Source organism: Giraffa tippelskirchi, chromosome 14 (genome assembly GCF_054371585.1).
Source record: "Giraffa tippelskirchi isolate mGirTip1 chromosome 14, T2T-mGirTip1v1.2.pri, whole genome shotgun sequence".
In the NCBI taxonomy this organism is placed as follows: domain Eukaryota; kingdom Metazoa; phylum Chordata; class Mammalia; order Artiodactyla; family Giraffidae; genus Giraffa; species Giraffa tippelskirchi.
The window spans coordinates 61,077,644-61,095,718 of record NC_137288.1 but is presented as its reverse complement, the minus strand read 5'-3'; the positions used below and the strand labels follow the sequence as shown (position 1 = coordinate 61,095,718).

At 48.0% G+C, this 18,075-nt stretch overlaps 1 protein-coding gene across 20 annotated transcripts in view; it reads left to right on the top strand.

Moving 5' to 3' along the window:
- MYO5B (myosin VB) overlaps positions 1-18,075 on the top strand; it is a 337,885-nt gene that overhangs the window by 249,795 nt on the left and 70,015 nt on the right. For all 20 annotated transcript variants that reach the window (XM_081562009.1, XM_081562003.1, XM_081562010.1 and 17 more), the window contains 4 exons: positions 10,961-11,101; positions 11,971-12,068; positions 16,750-16,836; positions 17,316-17,427. In XM_081562009.1, coding sequence (XP_081418135.1) covers positions 10,961-11,101; positions 11,971-12,068; positions 16,750-16,836; positions 17,316-17,427 — 438 coding nt within the window. The remainder of the gene's footprint in view (positions 1-10,960; positions 11,102-11,970; positions 12,069-16,749; positions 16,837-17,315; positions 17,428-18,075) is intronic.

Sequence of the window (18,075 nt, the reverse complement as noted above, 5' to 3'; positions counted from 1 at the left end):
TGAGAATTTGAGGATGGCCTGATGGAGGGAAGGAAGCAAGGGATGGCAGAGGCCACTGGGAAACATACCAGCTAATGGAAGGACGTGGGAGCTGGGGGACCAGTCTGGAGGGACGATGGTGGGTCTAACTGTGGAGACATTGCAGGCGTGCATTGTGTCATTTGCCTTCCGTCTCCTTGGAGCAGATGTAAAAGTACTTAAACCCCTTCAGATCCTAGTTTCAGCGCCTTTGATTTCTGCTTAGCAGCCTGTGGAACCCCCTACAGCCAGAAATGTAAATGGAACAGTAGGATTCAGGGGACCCTTATATCTACGATTCTGGAATGTTGCTTTCTAGGATCTCCAAAATTTCAGTTATTTCCTTATCATGAGCATAACAAAAAGACAGCAAATACTGTGTCCATTCTACAGGTAGAAGGAACAAAGTACCGATTGACCTAAACACATTTATTAAGCACCTACCTTGTGAGGTGCGGCCCTGAATATACCTGTAGGCATTTACATTCTGTCCTGGGCTGGGGGTGGGCAGGTGAACAAGCCAAGTAGCTGAAGGGAGAGGCGGCCTGGGCTGGGGCAGCACGAGGCCTGCTGGTCCGGAAAGCCCCCGTGCCGATGCTTGGAGGCAGGCGCCGATGCTGGCCACAGCCCTTCAGAGGAAGCCCAGGAAAGGACCCTCCAGGAGTTCAGAGGCTTTCTCCCAGACCGCACTCACTGCAGAGGCCTGATAACACTACAAGTGGTGGATTAATTTCTCTTTGTGATAAGCTGTAGATGAATGCCATAGGGCTGAGATGATGGCATGGAGAATATACACCTTGAGGATGGACCCAGGCATCTAGAGGCAGGTAAAATCACGTGGCCCTGAGGCCAGGTTTTTAGGGAGGATTTGAGTTGTTACCAGCAATGTGGGCAGCCTGGGGCAAACCCTGGCCTGTGTCATCTCCCCTTATCTAGAGAATTAGTCATCACTGAGACAAACTTGCTTTGGATAAATGTGCACGTCAGTGCAAGATGAACCCCTCGCCTTGCCGAGTGTCCAGCCCTCTAGTCCATGGTGGCTAACGTGACTTTTTCCGTTCTTTGCAAGAAAGGTGAGGGATGGAGGGAAACCACAGTGAGAGAGTAGAAGTGGACGGTTTGAGCCCCAAGGAGCACGTTTCCTCATCCTGTGTGTCTTAGAAAGTAGAGGCCTGTGACCTTCTGTTACTGGGACAGTGGCCCTAGATGGCTAAGAAGCTTTCTTTCTTGTGACAGGCTTCTCCTGTCAGGGAGGAGCACAAATGAGGGACCGGGGGAGAGTGCTGGGTACTTTCCGTTAAGTGCAGAGCCTGATTCTGCCATTGATTTTTGTCTTAGTCTGAGTGTCTCTCGGGGATCCCAGTATCTAGAAGGGAGTCTCTCACATGCTTGTCTCCAGCAGATTATCTGTTATTAGCCACTGAGAATTTTTTTCCCTTATTTTTATTTAACAAATTTTATTAAACATTTGTGTGATATATAGTGGTAACAAGTACGTGTCGTTAACCTCATGGAACTTACAGTCAAGTGAAAAGATGTACAGTTTGATCACAAGTTTGGTGACGCTGTGAAGGTCAGGAAGAAGGTTCTATGGAAAAGAATAATAGGAATGTGCTGGGAGGCCCCATCAGTTCAGTTCAGTCGCTCAGTCGTGTCCGACTCTTTGCGACCCCATGAACTGCAGCACACCAGGCCTCTCTCTCCATCACCAACTCCCGGAGTCTACCCAAACCCATGTTCATCGAGTCGGTGATGCCATCCAACCATCTCATGCTCTGTCGTCCCCTTCTCCTCCCGCCCCCAATCCTACCCAGCATTAGGGTCTTTTCCAATGAGTCAACCCTTCACATGAGGTGGCCAAAATATTGGAGTTTCAGCTTCAACATCAGACCTTCCAATGAACACCCAGGATTGATCTCTTTTAGGATGGATTGATTGGATCTCCTTGCAGTCCAAGGGACTCTCAAGAGTCTTCTCCAACACCACAGTTCAAAAGCATCAATTCTGCGGCACTCAGCTTTCTTCACCGTCCAACTCTCACATCCATACATGACCACTGGAAAAACCATAGCCTTGACTAGACGGACTTTTGTTGGCAAAGTAATGTCTCTGCTTTTAAATATGCTATCTAGGTTGGCCATAACCTTCCTTCCAAGGAGTAAGCGTCTTTTAATTTCATGGCTGCAGTCACCATCAGCAGTGATTCTGGAGCCCAAAAAAATAAAGTCTGACACTGTTTCCACTGTTTCCCCATCTATTTCCCATGGAGTGATGGGACCAGATGCCATGATCTTAGTTTTCTGAACGTTGAGCTTTAAGCCAACTTTTTCACTCTCCTCCTTCACCTTCATCAAGAGACTCTTTAGTTCTTCTTCACTCTCTGCCATAAGGGTGGTGTCATCCGCTTATCTGAGGTTATTGATATTTCTTCCAGCAATCTTGATTCCAGCTTGTGTTTCTTCCAGCCCAGCGTTTCTCATGATGTACTCTGCATATAAGTTAAATAAGCAGGGTGACAATATACAGCCTTGACAGACTCCTTTTCCTATTTGGAACCAGTCTGTTGTTCCATGTCCAGTTCTAACTGTTGCTTCCTGACCTGCATACAGGTTTCTCAAGAGACAGGTCAGATGATCTGGTATTCCCATCTCTTACAGAATTTTCCACAGTTTATTGTGATCCACACAGTCAAAGGCTTTGGCATAGTCAATAAAGCAGAAATAGATGTTTTTCTGGAACTCTCTTGCTTTTTCGATGATCCAGTGGATATTGGCAATTTGATCTCTGGTTCCTCTTCCTTTTCTAAAACCAGCTTGAACATCTGGAAGTTCACGGTTCACGTATTGCTGAAGCCTGGCTTGGAGAATTTTGAGCATTACTTTACTAGCATGTGAGATGAGTGCAATTGTGCAGTAGTTTGAGCATTCTTTGGCATTGCCTTTCTTTGAGATTGGAATGAAAACTGACCTTTTCCAGTCCTGTGGCCACTGCTGAGTTTTCCAAATTTGCTGGCATATCGAGTGTAGCACTTTCACAGCATCACCTTTGAGGATTTGAAATAGCTCAACTGGGATTCCATCACCTCCACTAGCTTTGTTCGTAGTGATGCTTTCTAAGGCCCACTTGACTTCACATTCCAGGATGTCTGGCTCTAGGTGAGTGATCACACCTTCGTGATTATCTGGGTCATGAAGATCTTTTTCGTACAGTTCTTCTGTGTATTCTTGCCACCTCTTCTTAATATCTTCTGCTTCTGTTAGGTCCATACCATTTCTGTCCTTTATCGAGCCCATCTTTGCATGAAATGTTCCTTTGGTATCTCTAATTTTCTTGAAGAGATCTCTAGTCTTTCCCAACCTGTTGTTTTCCTCTATTTGTTTGCAGTGATCGCTGAGGAAGGCTTTCTTATCTCTCCTTGCTATTCTTTGGAACTCTGCATTCAGATGGGAATATCTTTCCTTTTCTCCTTTGCTTTTCGCTTCTCTTCTCTTCCCAACTATCTGTAAGGCCTCCTCAGACAGCCATTTTGCTTTTTTGCATTTCTTTTCCATGGGGATTTTCTTGATCCCTGTCTCTTGTACAATGTCACGAACCTCTGACCATAGTTCATCAGGCACTCTATCAGATCTAGTCCCTTAAATCTATTTCTCACTTCCACTGTATACTCATAAGGGATTTGATGTAGGTCATACCTGAATGATCTAGTGGTTTTCCGTACTTTCTTCAATTTAAGTCTGAATTTGGCAATAAGCAGTTCATGATCTGAGCCACAGTCTGCTCCTGGTCTTGTTTTTGCTGACTGTATAGAGCTTCTCCATCTTTGGCTGCAAAGAATATAATCAATCTGATTTTGGTGTTGACCATCTGGTGATGTCCACGTGTAGAGTCATGGTCACCCCCAAATTGAACCATTTACTAGGAAGACTTGCAGAACTCAACCATAGTGCTCATGGCTATGATTTATTACAGCAAATGGATGTAAGGCAGATCAGCAAGGGAGAAGGTGCCTGGGGTATCGGCCAGGGAAACCAGGTGTGAGCTTCCGGAGTCCTCCCCGGGGGGGAGCCCTGCTGAATATCCTTATCTTCCACAGCAGCGCCTTGTGCTGATACCTGCTGCTGCTGCTGAGTCACTTCCGTTGTGTCTGACTCTGTGCGACCCCATGGTCTGTAGTCCTCCAGGCTCCTCTGTCCATGGGTTTCTCCAGGCAAGAATACTGGAGTGGGTAGCTGTGCCCTCCTCCAGGGGATCTTCCCGACCCAGGGATTGAACCCATGTCTCTTGCGTTTCCTGCACTGGCAAGCAGGTTCCTTCCCACTAGCGCCCCCTGGGAAGTCCGTGATGATCCCTGGCAGCTATTTACCAGAGCGGCTCACCTGAGCCTGGGCGCTCAGGGTTCCCTACTGGTAGTCAGTGGTGTTGGCACCCTTTGCCTAGCACGCACCAGAATTCCAGACTCCCAACAGGAAAGCAGGTTGGCTCAGCATAAACAATATTGTTTGTATAAACAGTTTAGGCTCAGTGAACCATTTTTATCAGGGACTGCAAAAGACGCTCCCCAAATCCAGGTTTCTGGACACCAGCCAAGCATGTGTCTTGTAAGCAGGTCTCTCTAGGATGGCAGTCTCAGGCCTGGTGTTTGCTCTTTTCTAAACAGGTGTATCATTTTAGATAGAGTGTACTGAATTTTTATTAGAAATGAAATATAGGCTCATAAAAAATTCAAATAGTATAGAAATATATAAAATAGAAGTATTCTCTCCCACTCCTGACCTACCTTTTCATGCATTCCCACTCTGATGGTACAAACATACTGGTACATCTTTTTAAAATTGAAATGAATCGCATTATACACAAGCCTCTCTCGTTTTTCACTTACCATTACCTCTTGGCCATTTTTCCACATGAGTACATAGCCACTTCTTTTCTTTTTTTTAACAATTGGTGATATTTTGCTAACTCAAATAATACTGCAAGGAATGCCTTTACATATATCTTTGCTTACTTGTACAGTTGTGTCTGCCTGTAAATTATTAGAAATGAAATTGACAGTTCAAAGAGTATGCACTTCAAAAGTCTAGCAGTACTGCTAAATTGGAATGTAAAATAGGTCTGTGATCTACTCTTAAAAGGTTTGTTGTTCTTGTTTAGTTGTTGAGCTACCTGACTTTCTGCAACCCCATGGACTGTGACCTGTCAGGCTCCTCTGTCCACGGGCTTTCCCAGGCAAGAATACTGCAGTGGGTTCCCATTTGCTTCCTCCAAAGGATCTTCTCCACCCCAGGGATCAAGCTCACGTCTCCTGCCTTGGCAGGCTCTTTACTGCTGAGCTACCAAGGAAGCCCATTCTTAAAAGGTACCAACTGCCTTCTCTTCCCTGTCCACCTACCACAATTCTAGCCTTCCCCTTCACCAGCTAACATTTCTAAAGAAACCGAAGACCTTGTTGCCAGGCCCTTCCGCTCCCATCCCAGCAAACCCTCAGAGGTGCTGTGATGATGACCAGCAGCCCTTAAAGATTGAACTGAGAAGGACTCCTAGGCCCCCCAGACCCCCGCAGGAGGAGGGCTGAGAACACTCCACCCTGGACTCCTTCCAGCCCATTTCAGACATCCCAGGAGATGGAAAGCAGAGATCAACACTAGGTCACTATAAACCTTCAGATGGGATCTCCACAGACTACAGCTGCCCATCAGAGTGATTGGAAATGTGCTTTAAATCACTCGGACAGGTGGATACCACTGGCAGCATCTGCCATTGTAGCATTTTTAGAGCTCATAGTTCACTGAGCCTCTGTCATTTTCTTTACATTTTTTTTTCACAGCAGTCGCACAAAGTTTGTTTCTAAGATACACTTAAAGCAGAGAGAAAAATAAAGACCTGGAAAGATACAAGCCTATGGTACCCAGTTAATGCCCACCTTTTTACTGGTTTTCTTTTCACTAAGCATAACTCTTATATCCCATAGGCAAATTCGTGGTTTTACTTAAAGTATTTTTATTTGGGGAGAGACCTATTAGCTTTTTCCTTTTGTATGGCATCCCTGGTAAGAAATTAACAAATCAGTGTGAAAAACTAGTCAGGATGGGATGGAAGATAACCACATACCCTGCCAGCCAAAAGGCTGTTTGAAGAACTCCCACCAAGAGCAGTGAAATAAAATGGTGTTAATGAGAATGTAATTAATAAAGCCAGTTTCACTGCCTAAGAGGCTATAATACAGCTAATTGCTTCCTCAGCTATCAGAAGGCTATAAATAGAGATTTGAGTAGAGAGATGCCTCTTTTAAAACATGACTTCAGGTTAACAGACTTATTTGTTTTAGATACTAAAGATGGAGGATTTTCCTTCTTAGTGTTTATTATGCTGCTGCTGCTAAGTCACCTCAGTCGTGTCTGACTCTGTGCGACCCCATAGACAGCAGCCCACCAGGCTCCGCCGTCCCTGGGATTCTCCAGGCAAGAATACTGGAGTGGGTTGCCATTTCCTTCTCCAATGCATGAAAGGGAAAAGTGAAAGTGAAGTCGCTCAGTCGTGTCCGACTCTTAGTGACCCCATGGCCTGTAGCCTACCAGGCTCCTCTGTCCATGGGATTTTCCAGGCAAGAGTACTATAAAAAGTGATAAAATTTATAAATTGGTGGGGGGTGGATCTTGAAGGGAGAATTTTTTCTTCTGGAGATTTCCTGTTCTGGGGCCCTGCGGAGTTCAGGTCAGAGGGCTAGGCAGTGGGCCCAGGGTACATGCTGGCAGGTGCTGGAACGAGAGGGCCATGCTGGGCTGTGTTCCCAGGCAGACCCTGCTCATACCATCTCCATACCATCCCAGTGGACGGGATTCAAGACCAGTGTGGTCCTGAGGCCAGGCAGACCATATGAGCCCAGACTGCCTACCCCGGGCTGCGACTGTCCCTGAGGTCCAAGAGTCAGGATGCTCCGACAAGGTCCGAACGCCATCTCCCCGCCACGTCTCCTTTCTCCCTCAGCTTCAGCTCATCAAGGGTGATGACACATGCATTCCATCACTTTCTACACTGCTAGCTTCCTTCCAGGGTACGGCACACATTTCATTTTGAGCAAGCACATTTGCTTTACATTTTTAAAAAGTTGTTATATAATAGCTTTTGAGTCAGCATACTATGTAACATTAGCTTTGAAGCATTTTTGGAGGGCTTCCTATTTAAAATCAGTTTCTGCTGGTAGTTATAAAGCCTCTCCCAATACTTCCAATAAATAGGTGACTGTGTAAGAGAGAACTTTAGTCAGGAAAACAATATGATCATTCTCTGCAATGCAAGAAGGTCCCGCTTCTTGAAACAAAGTGCTGAGACTTTTCCTCCGAATACCCTTTAAAACCCTTTTAAACAGAGTCAGTTCAGTTCAGTCTCTCAATTGTGTCCGACTCTTTGTGACCCCATGGACTACAGCACACTAGGCCTCCCTATCCATCGCCAACTCCCAGAGTTTACTCAAACTCATGTCTGCTGAGTCGGTGATGCCATCCAACCATCTTATCCTTCATCGTCCCCTTCTCCTCCTGCCTTCAATCTTTCCCAGCATCAGGGTCTTTTCAAACGAGTCAGTTCTTCGCATAAGGTGGTCAAAGTATTGGAGTTTCAGCTTCAGCATCAGTCCTTCCAATGAGTATTTAACAGAGTATTTCTTACCTAAAAGTTCAAAAATTTTTTCCACCCGGAGAGTAGCATTTACCATATATAAGAATTGATGGAAAAGAAAATGTGTTTGTTATTATGTTTACTTCCCTGGTGGCTCAGAGGTTAAAGCGTCTGCCTCCAATGCGGGAGACCTGGGTTCGATCCCTGGGTCGGGAAGATCCCCTGGAGAAGGAAATGGCAAACCACTCCAGTATTCTTGCCTGGAGAATCCCATGGACGGAGGAGCCTGGCAGGCTACAGTCCACGGGGTCGCAGAGTCGGACATGACTGAGCGACTTTCCTTTCCTTTATTATGTTTACAGCCAGAGCTTTTAAAGATAAGACTCGAAGCTAGAGATTCCAATCAAATGGTTATTGTAGTGTGTCTTATTTTAGTTTCACGTGTCTGCTTTCAAGAAAAGATAGTTAATGTTCATAAAAACGGAAATGAATAGGTGTGATTTCCAAGGTAACAGCTATGTATATACCTGTAATTGACATTTTTCTTAAACCCTCAAGTGGTCTTTAGAAAGTGTTTTCTTATTTCTTTTAATCCCTTTTCAAACAGATCTGCCTCAGGCTTTTAAAATCTATATATAGACTTGAGTAGCAGAGAACACCAAAGCCAGTGCCTGCAGACACTTTGAAATAAGTGACAAACAGTATCAGGGAAGTGCTTGGTTTGTTTGTAGGTGTTTTCTCAGTATTTTCAAGATTGAAGGGAGCAGGTTTTTAGGAAGGCCCAGGTGGATCCTGTTTCCGAGGACTGCCCTAAGGTGAATTGTCGTACTTCCATTCCTGGGCGGTCAAGCTGGTAAATAGACTTCCCGGTTGCTTGAAAAGCAGAACTGGAGTTAGTCAATTAAAAACAACAACAAAATACAACTCTCTCTCACTCAGAAATGTGTTCCTTTTGCATGAATCCGTTTTCAAACAAGAGCTTGGTAACTACTTTTCATTGAGACTTTGGGTTTATCTACAGTTGGGACACCCCGGGAACAAGGAGTTCCCTGTCTGGCCCAGTCCCTTTGTCCTGGGGAGTGGGTCGGGGGTGCGGTGGCGCAGTATTTGCCTGGTCTTTTACTGTTGCCTGCAGCCTGAGGTTAAACCTGGTACCTCTTGGTCATTCCATCTTGTGGTTAAACTAGATGTCTCTGTATGTTCACCGAGTTTGTGGTATCAATTCTGAATAGAACATAAAGCCTGCCCCTCCTCCCTAGTGTTAAGGTCCCAACAAACTCATCTTCTTCTCCGAACCAGAGACCCAACCACTTCCAAATGCTGTCTCGATAGCCGGGACCAAACAACGAAAACATAGCTTTTAAAATACAGTGCAAATCCTCCAGGCTTGGTTGTGTTTGTTCCTAAATTACGGCACAGTGCCAGCGTAAATTAAAATCGGCCTTGAACCGAAGTTTTCATTTTTTGTTCTTAACTCATAAATCCTTTAATATATCAAATAAATAAAAGGCATAGCTTTTTTGATGGAAGCAAGAGAAAAGGGCTTAAATTTTAAAATACTCTTATCATTGCATTCGATTTCAGAGTTCCTCCTGTGATTCTGATACAAGCTCCCGACTTCAGAAGTTAACAGATTTTTCACAGAAAAAGCTACTATTAATGATTTCTGTAAATAAGACTTCTCCAACAGTAGAGTCGTACTCGTGTTAACTTCTACACAAGACCCAAACATCTTGGAAGTCCACTTCCGCAATTATGTGAATTGGAATAATTTAATCAGTTTTGTGTTGTTCAGACTTGGCAGACGGAATCACCGATGTCTTTAGAATGTGAACCTGGCTTCAGACTCCCATCAGTCGTTTCCCTGTGGACACTTCTAGGCGCCTTTCTGACTGGGCACGTGACCCTTTCTCACGTGTGCCTTGGCTCTCCAGCACCGCTTTACGGAGGCCCCATGTCCGAGCTGACCTCTCCCATCTCCACCAGTCCCTCTATTCCTGCCATTCCCCCTGTTCTTAGTTAATACATGTGATGGTGGCTCTTTGCCATAGACAGTGAGGACCAACAAGTCTGTAAGCAAGGGGTTACTGGCTGTGTTTTGGATTTAGAGAAAACTCTAAAACTGGCTGTGGGGTAGAACGTGTTTGCAGAAGGATGTGCCCAGAGGTGGGCACTCAAGGTTTGTAGATGACTACAGTGACACAGTAGAGTGCTTAGGTGGGCCTGAACTAGGACAGGGGCGTTCTGGTTGATCGAGAAAGGACTGCTGAGGCTTAGCCATGGACAGACTAGGTGAGTGATTGGGATGAGAGGTAGGGTGATGGCAGGATCTCCAATCTAAATTTGGGAAGACAGCAGGTGGTAGTGGTTTGGGCTGTGTTGAACTTGGAGCTTCCAGTGGGATACCAAGAGTCAGGAGGAGGATATTGAGCAGAGGGTTGGGACTGTAGATCTCAGTCGTGGAAGATCGAGATGGAGAGATGGACTTGAAGGGGATAGTTGAAGTCACAGGCACAAAGGACACTGTGCACAGAGGACATCCTTACCCCCGTCTTACTGATGAAGACATTAAGGCTTAAGTTAAATAAATTTGTAAGATGCAGTAATAATAAGTGTGGAAAATTTTAAACAGCTTTATTAGACCATAGTTGCCTTCTGCCACACCAGAAGGGAAAGAAGTTTTGCCCATCTTTGTAGGTGAAGGTTATGTGAAATTGCCTGGGGAAATTAATTTTTTCCCTTCCTTTCTTTAAAATATAGTTCTTACACCCCAAGTTCACCCTTTTAAAGTGTATAATTCAGTAGTTTTAGTATATTCACCAAGTCGTACAACCATTACCATGCTAAATTCCAGAATATTTTCATTACTCCAAGGAGAAACTCTGCCCCCATTAACAGTCATTCCACTTTCCCCATTCCCCCAGCCCCCAGCAAACACTAAGCTACTTTCTGTTCTTGGACATTTCCAGTAAATGGAATCACACACGATGTGGTCTGCTGCGTCTGACTTTTTCACTTGGTGTGTTTCCAAGGTTCAGGCAGGTTTTGGCATGAACGAGGATTTCATTCCTTTACAATGTTGAGAAATATTCCATTGTGTGTATACATCATATTCTGCTTCTCCGTTCAGCAGTTGATGGGCATTTGGATTGCTCCTGCTTTGTAGCTACTAGGAATGATGCTGCCACAGACGCTGCTGTGCAAGTGTTTGTGTGGACACGTGTTTCTAGCTCCCTCTGGCGTGTTTTGGAGGCTACTTGGAGAGAGTGCAAGCGGCATAAAGTCCAAGGGCTCTTGTCCTCCATCTTCGTCCTCTGTTTGTTTCTAGTTCCCGCTGGTGGCCGACTTGTTCCACGATGGCAAAGACTCTGCTCCCGCCACCACCACTTCTTCCAAGATCAACATTCGCTCCTCCAGACCCCCCGTGAAAGCCTCCAACAAGGAGCACAAGAAAACCGTGGGTTACCAGGTTAGCCCCCAGGCCCTGGAGCTGTGGACCCTGGCACGTGAGGCAAGACTGCCTCTCTGGAGATGAAGGATGGAAGGGCAGAGTCAGGGGGGGCCCGAGTGGCCTCGGTGTCCACGTCCCCAGCCCCCAGCTTGGTCTTTCTGTGCCCTTTGAAGAAGGAAGGTGCAAAACGTTCGCTAGCGGGAGCTGGGAGGGGAGAGAGGGGAGGACTCCAGCCCCATGTTGCATGTCTGACCCCTGTGGGGGGGACCACATTGCAGGACCACAGGCATCTGAGGGCTAGGGGTGCAGGCTGGGAGGGCAGAATCGATAGCCTGGGGACCCGAAATTGAGAAACAGCTCCTGCTGTGGGCTCGCTGTGGGCCTTGATGTCCAGCGTGTCTCCCAGGAGAGCAGAGTAACTGCTGAGCCATGGCAACCACTGACCCTCATGCTTTGGTAGATGCCTGCTCTAGGTGCTTCCTGTAAGGCAGTAACTGCCAGCGTGCCACCCGGGCACCCCGTGTCAGGGCTGCAGGGCCTCCGGCCACGAGACGGTCCTTCTCATGCTCTTGGCCCTTGCTCGCCTCATCTCATCTGATCAGGGTGCTGAGTGAAACGCACCCAGGAGGTCTCTCCCCAGGTGCTTTGCAGAGCCTGGTGCTGGGATGCGGGAGGGTCTGGGGGTTGGCCACGCGGCCCAGCAGTGTCAGAGCTGGAGTCCGCCCCCAGGTCCCCGAGGGTCTCCCTCCCCTGCATTAAACACTAATGAAGCGATAAGAGCATTGACAGCTCCCGCCTTCAGTCTGGGGGTGCTTCTGGACGTTTGTGATTCACCACAAAAGGCTGAGGAGGAGTAGGTCACGGGGCACTGACCTCTGTCTCCCCAGTTCCGCTCCTCCCTGCACCTACTCATGGAGACGCTGAACGCCACGACGCCGCACTACGTCCGCTGCATCAAGCCCAACGACGAGAAGCTGCCCTTCCAGTGAGTGTCGCCTCGAAGGTCGGGTGCACGGGGCGGGCGCAGCCCCGCGGGTCTGTGGTCCTCAGCTGGATGAGTGGCGGGTCCTGCACCCCCCTGGTGGTTTACATGTGGAGTACGGGCCCCACCTGTCTGCTGTCTGGAGAACTGGGGGCCGTGAAGGGCCAGCTCCCTGATCTCACGTTGCTTACAGTGATGGTCAGGGTGCCCACGAATCAGAGAGCCGGTTAGAAGTGTGCCGTTAAATGGGGACGGGAGTGCGTCTCACAGCGGCTGCTCAGTTCAGAGATGGGAGTGGTCAGGGAAGGTTTTTTGGTTGAGGAAACGTAACCTCAAGTGGTGCATTGAGTGATGAGACGTGCAGACGGTCCCGTGTCTCACACCCCCTCTCCTTCAGGCCTCCAGAGTCATCCACACGTGCTCACTTTCCCCTCTCTCTGACCCACATTCTGCCACTATGCCTACCTTGAAAATGTCCATCCATTTCTGCCTCCACTCACATGGTTTGTTGTTTGTCATTGTTCAGTCACTCAGTCGTGTCTGGCTCTTTGTGACCCCACAGACTGAAGCACACCAGGCTTCCCTGTCCTTCACCACCTTCCCAAGTTTGCTCAAACTCGGGTCCGTTGAGTCAGTGATGCCATCCAACCGTGGCTGACCTCACCCAAATCTGGGTGACAATGACTCTTCAGCATCTCTGTTGTCTCTGGGTTGTGCTGGATTCCACCTGGCATTTCTGCCGATCTGCTGTGGCTTCATTGGCCTCCTCACACTCAATGTGTCTGAAACCAGACTCATCCTCCTCGCCCCCCAGAATGGTTCCTGTTTATTTGGTCTCTGTCGCAGTAAATGGCATAAGCATTTCCTGGCATCTCATCCACCCACCAAACTTGGCTTTTCCAAACCAGAAACCTAAGAGTTCCTCTGGAACAGCACCATCTAGTAGAACCTTCTGCTGTGATGGGATTGTTCGGTAAATCTGCAGTGACCTACATGGTCACATGTGCTTACTGAGTTCTTGCAGTGTGGCTAGGGTGACTGAGACAGCAAAGTCTTAATTTCATTTTAGTTACTTACAGGTGGCTGCTGACTACCATATCGGACAGCAGGGCCCTTACTCCCTAGGATCCAATCGTGGTCAAAGTCCTATGGAGTCTGCTTGACAATTTCTCCCACGGTCTCCCATGTCCCTTCCTTCCACTGTGGCCCTGTTTTAGCATCTCTCCACTTCTTGCCTGGAGTACTGCCCTGCGCCTATAGAATGGTCTCTCACTAACCTCTGCAGCCTCTCCTCCTGTTCCTCTGAGCCTCCACACATGCTATTTTCCTCCTGTTTACCTCCCATTTCCTCCTATTTACGTGCTATTTACTGCCAAAGAAGGTACATTTTTCCATTTTTCAAGCAATTCCTTCCCATCTTTCTGATTTCCTTTTTGGTCCTGGCATAATTTCTTTCTGTGAAATAATTTATTTTGGCAACTCTGACTCTCAGGATGAATATCTGAACTGCCTCCTGCATTTCGTATCAGTTGATGAAACTTGACTTCCACTCTCGGGGGCCTCATCCTGGAAAAGGTTGGGAAGAGAGCATCGAATCAGCCTCCTCAGGAGCCAGCTGACTGTCCACTCTTCTCCCTTCCTCCAAGTTCCTGAGACATGCTCAGGAAATCCCCCTGTGTGGCATCTGTTTACCAGCCACCTCCAGAAAAAAAGAGGCTGTTAGGAAAGCAGCGGGTGTGAAAGACGTAGATTACGTGTGAAGGACAGGAGCGGCATGCTGGGCCAGGAGCGGAGCATGTGGGGCTGCCACCAGCTCTGCCAGCAGCCAGCGTGACCTTGGGTGATTCGTTTATCAGAACCGGGCACCCACCACGTGCCGAGTTCTTATGCTGAGTCTCTCCTCCCACGTGAGAGAAGCCCCTGGGGACTCTCAAAGGGACGTGTGAATCCTAATAGCCCACTTTTCTAGGAGCCTTCTTTACCTTCAGGACCAAAGTCTTCCTCCCAATAGAGTGGAGGAGGTTACAGAACCAAGTCAGAAAACCTGCATTCTCGGCTACCATTTGTTTGGCTCATCCCAAACGAGGCCCTCACCCTCTTCATTTCGTTTCCTCCTCTGTTAATTGTGGCTAAAAAAAATAGTTATCCTGATGAAAGACTTCAGTGAGATAATGAGGATTATTTATGACCAGTATAAAAATTTATGTCATGAAAATCTGTGATGTTATTGATAATCCTGGAAACAAAGTGCTGTATCTCTCCTTCCCCTCCCCTAAAGCTGGGTTTTCTCAATCTCAGCACTGTGGGCATTTGGGCCAAGTAATGGTTTTCCACAGGGCTGTCCTGTGCACTGGAGGAGACGGAGCAGCATCCCTGGCCTCTGCCCCCTAGATGCCAATGGCACCCCCACTGCTGTGACAACTAACAGTGTCTTATAACGTTAATGTTCCTTGGTGGCAAAATTGCCCCCAGTGGAGACTGCTGTCGTGCACTAAATACTTCTGTTTGATAAGAAGTCTTTCCTTCCACTTCCTCTTTGTTCAGAATCCATCTCTCCTGGGCACTGGGCTAGGACAGTGGAATCACAGTGAATAAAGATGTAGTCTTCTTCTTAAGGAGTTTTCAGCTCCAAATGGCTGGTGACAGCTTAAGAGTGACTGTCAGTGGGTCTGTGGAAACTGCAGCGATATAGAGGCGAGAGAACAGGAACTGTCCAGGGAGGAAGTGGCCCCAGGCAGGTGTGATCCTCTGGAGTGGTGATCATCGTCGGAGCAACTGGCCAGGTTTCCTGAAGGCCAGTGGGCTGGTCTCAGCAGCGGGTGGTCCTAAGTGCCTCGGGGTCCCGCGTGCACCTGCCCAGCACCGCAGAGCCCCAGGCAGTAGGTGGGAGCCAGCAGCGTTTGAGGTGGCAGGTGACTGCAGAGGTGGAGCCAGGTCCCCACGTCATTGGAGGGGGCTCACTCTGCGTCCAGCTATAGCCGAGCTTCAAAACAGCCAGAAAGAAAGAGAACATTTATTCCTCATCCTGAATCCTAGTGATTGATTCAGGGTCAGCTTAATTCTTTCTCCATGAAGACTCCCTGATTATCCCAGCCAACCCCAGCATCCTTCCCTCCAGTTTCTTTCAACATTTTTACCACGTTTATCACATGATGCCTTGTGGTTCAGTTAACCCCTGGGTAGGCAAGATCCCTTGGAGAAGGGAATGGTTACCCACTCCAGTATTCTTGCCTGGAGAATTCCATAGACAGAGGAGCCTGATGGGCTATAGTCCGTGGAGTCACAAAGAGTCGGACACAACTGAGGAACAATGCTTTCATTTGTGGTTTACTACTTCTATACATTTCTCTCCTTTTCAAGTGCAGGTACTTTAGAAAATCCAGACCATGTCTGACTTTTTACTCTAGTGTCCTATTCAATATAGGTGTTAGAATAAACATGGAGTTTTCAGTACTAAACTTAGCACCTTAGGGTGGGCGAGTTGTTGAAGTCGTGCCTTATATCTCTAAAGACAAGAAGATAAAGTTCTTCATCTATGTGATTCTTAACTGGGCAGCTCTCATGACAAAAGCTCATAGCACGTGTGCCCTTATATGTTGTGCCAAGCACTGTTCTCACTGCTTTCATGGGCTGTTACACTTAATCTTCATACTAACCGTCTAAAAGGGATACTTCCATGCTCCCCACTTTAGAGAGGAGGATACTGCCATGTAAGGAGGTTTGTTACTTGCTCCAAATCACACGTGCAGCTGTAAGTAACCACGTCATGATTCACACCCAGGCCTGCGTGGCCTGAAACTCCCCTTTTTACCAAATCATGCTTGTGGTGCCAAGTGTGTATGATTTGGCCACCGAGTTAAGACAGATGCCCCTGTCTGTAGAAATAATAAGGGAAGGCTCTGCAGTTATTGTTGTTCAGTCACTCAGTCGTGTCCAACTCTTTGCAACCCCATGGGCTGCAGCATGCCAGACTTCTCTGTCTTTCACTATCTCCCAGAGTTTGCTCAAACTTACATCCATAGAGTCAGTGATGCCATACAACCATCTCATCCTCTCTCATCCCCTTCTCCTCCTGTCTTCAATCTTTCCCAGCATCAGGGTCTTTTATAGTGAGTTGGCTCTTTGCATCAGGTAGCCAAAGTATTGGAGCTTCAGCTTTAGCATCTGTCCTTCCAATGAATATTCAGAGTTGATTTCCTTTGGGATGGACTGGTTGGATCTCCTTGCAGTCCCAGGGACTCTCAAGAATCTTCTCCAACACCACAGTTCAAAAGCATCAATTCTTTGGTGCTCAGCTTTCTTTATAGTCCAACTCTCACATCCATACATGACTACTGGAAAAACCATAGCTTTGACTAGACGGACCTTTGTTAACACAGTGTTGTCTCTGCTTTTTAATACACTGTCTAAGCTCTGCAGAGGAGGCAGGAATGAGCTTGGGAAGGGGGATAGAGTGCAGGGAGGCAGATAAGAGGAGTAGTCCAGGTGAGGATGAGAATGTGCACAGAACTGAGATGGCTCAGATGCTGCCAGTCACCATCTTCTAGCCTGCTCTTGGCCCCTGGCCTTGAGCTCCCAGGTGCACAATGCCTGTCCCTCGGTGCAGGAAGGGGTGGTCTCTCTCTCTCCCCTGTTCTGTTTCTTTGCCGTTGTGGCCTCTCATTGCTTCTCTTGTGTTTTGCAGTTTTAACCCAAAGAGAGCGGTGCAGCAGCTCCGAGCCTGCGGAGTGTTGGAGACCATCCGGATCAGCGCAGCTGGCTACCCGTCCAGGTACCGCACCCCCTGGGGCCCATCTCCCCAGGGGACCCCCTTATGTGCTGTCAGCCAGAGACAGAGCCTTCAAAAACGGTCTCCAACGCTGAGGGCTCAAGCAGGGTGCTGACAGACAAAAGAATCTCGGTTTGTCCTAAGAAGTGTGGCTGTCAACAGTAGCATCCTCCTGAACGGCTTTTCAGATTTCAGCTTGGCGTTGGTCTGGGTGGTGAGCTGGTCAGCCCTTCCAGCAGCAGAGCCTCCAAAATCCTTTTTCCTGTCAGTCCTATAGGCATGATTCTTTAACTCAGCTACATGCTGAAATTCTCAGCATCGAGGGAGAACAAAATGCCCCGGAACATGTTTTGCTGCTCTGAGAAGGGCTTTGTGCTGGACGTGTTGACCCCCCCGCCCCAGGGCCCTGTCTGAGATCAGCCAGGGCCCTTGTATGGCCAAGAGGCAGGATGTGTCCCCTGATGCACCACTGTTCTCTCCAGGTGGTCCTACCATGACTTCTTTAACCGGTATCGGGTGCTGGTCAAGAAGAGAGACCTCGCCAATGCAGACAAAAAAGCCATCTGCAGGTCTGTGCTGGAGAGCCTCATCAAGGTGAGCTGGGCACAGCCCCCACCCCTGCTCCAGGGAAGGCTCAGCCGCGGTGCCCTGGGATTTGGGGTAGGGTATTAACTGCCTTAGTGTGCCTCATCCCTCTTACCAAAACTGTCATCTGAGATGTTCATCCACTTTCCTGCGTCAGTGACTGTAATGGAAAAGCCCTTTTTTCACCTACCTGGAGACATTCCCAGCCTTTCCCACATCACAGGTGCCGTAGAAAATTAAATTGTTTATACAGCGCCCTAGGGGTCATGATAAGGCACCAAGCTGCTGGCCTGGATCCCTGTCTTCCCCAAAGCCTGGGGCTCCACCGCTCAGCCAGCCTGCTGGCACCAGTGGACCTGCCGGGGCTCTGATCTGGAGCCCAAGCACGGATGGCCTGGAAGCCAGCCGAGGGGGAAATACCCGCGCCTCCTGTGTCTTCCCCATCGCAGAGCCGGCCTCAGGCCCAACCCCAGATGCTTGTTTTAAATAAGACTGGATTTCATTTTATCTGAAACAACCTGAACTCAGCAGCTGACACTTGGGGCTGGAGAATGACAGCTGAGCTCTTGGGGGTCTTTGATGAGGGGCAGATCCTTGTGTGTTTCTCGGTTCTAGAGTATTCAGGGATTACAGCAGAGTATGGTACTTAATGGTCTC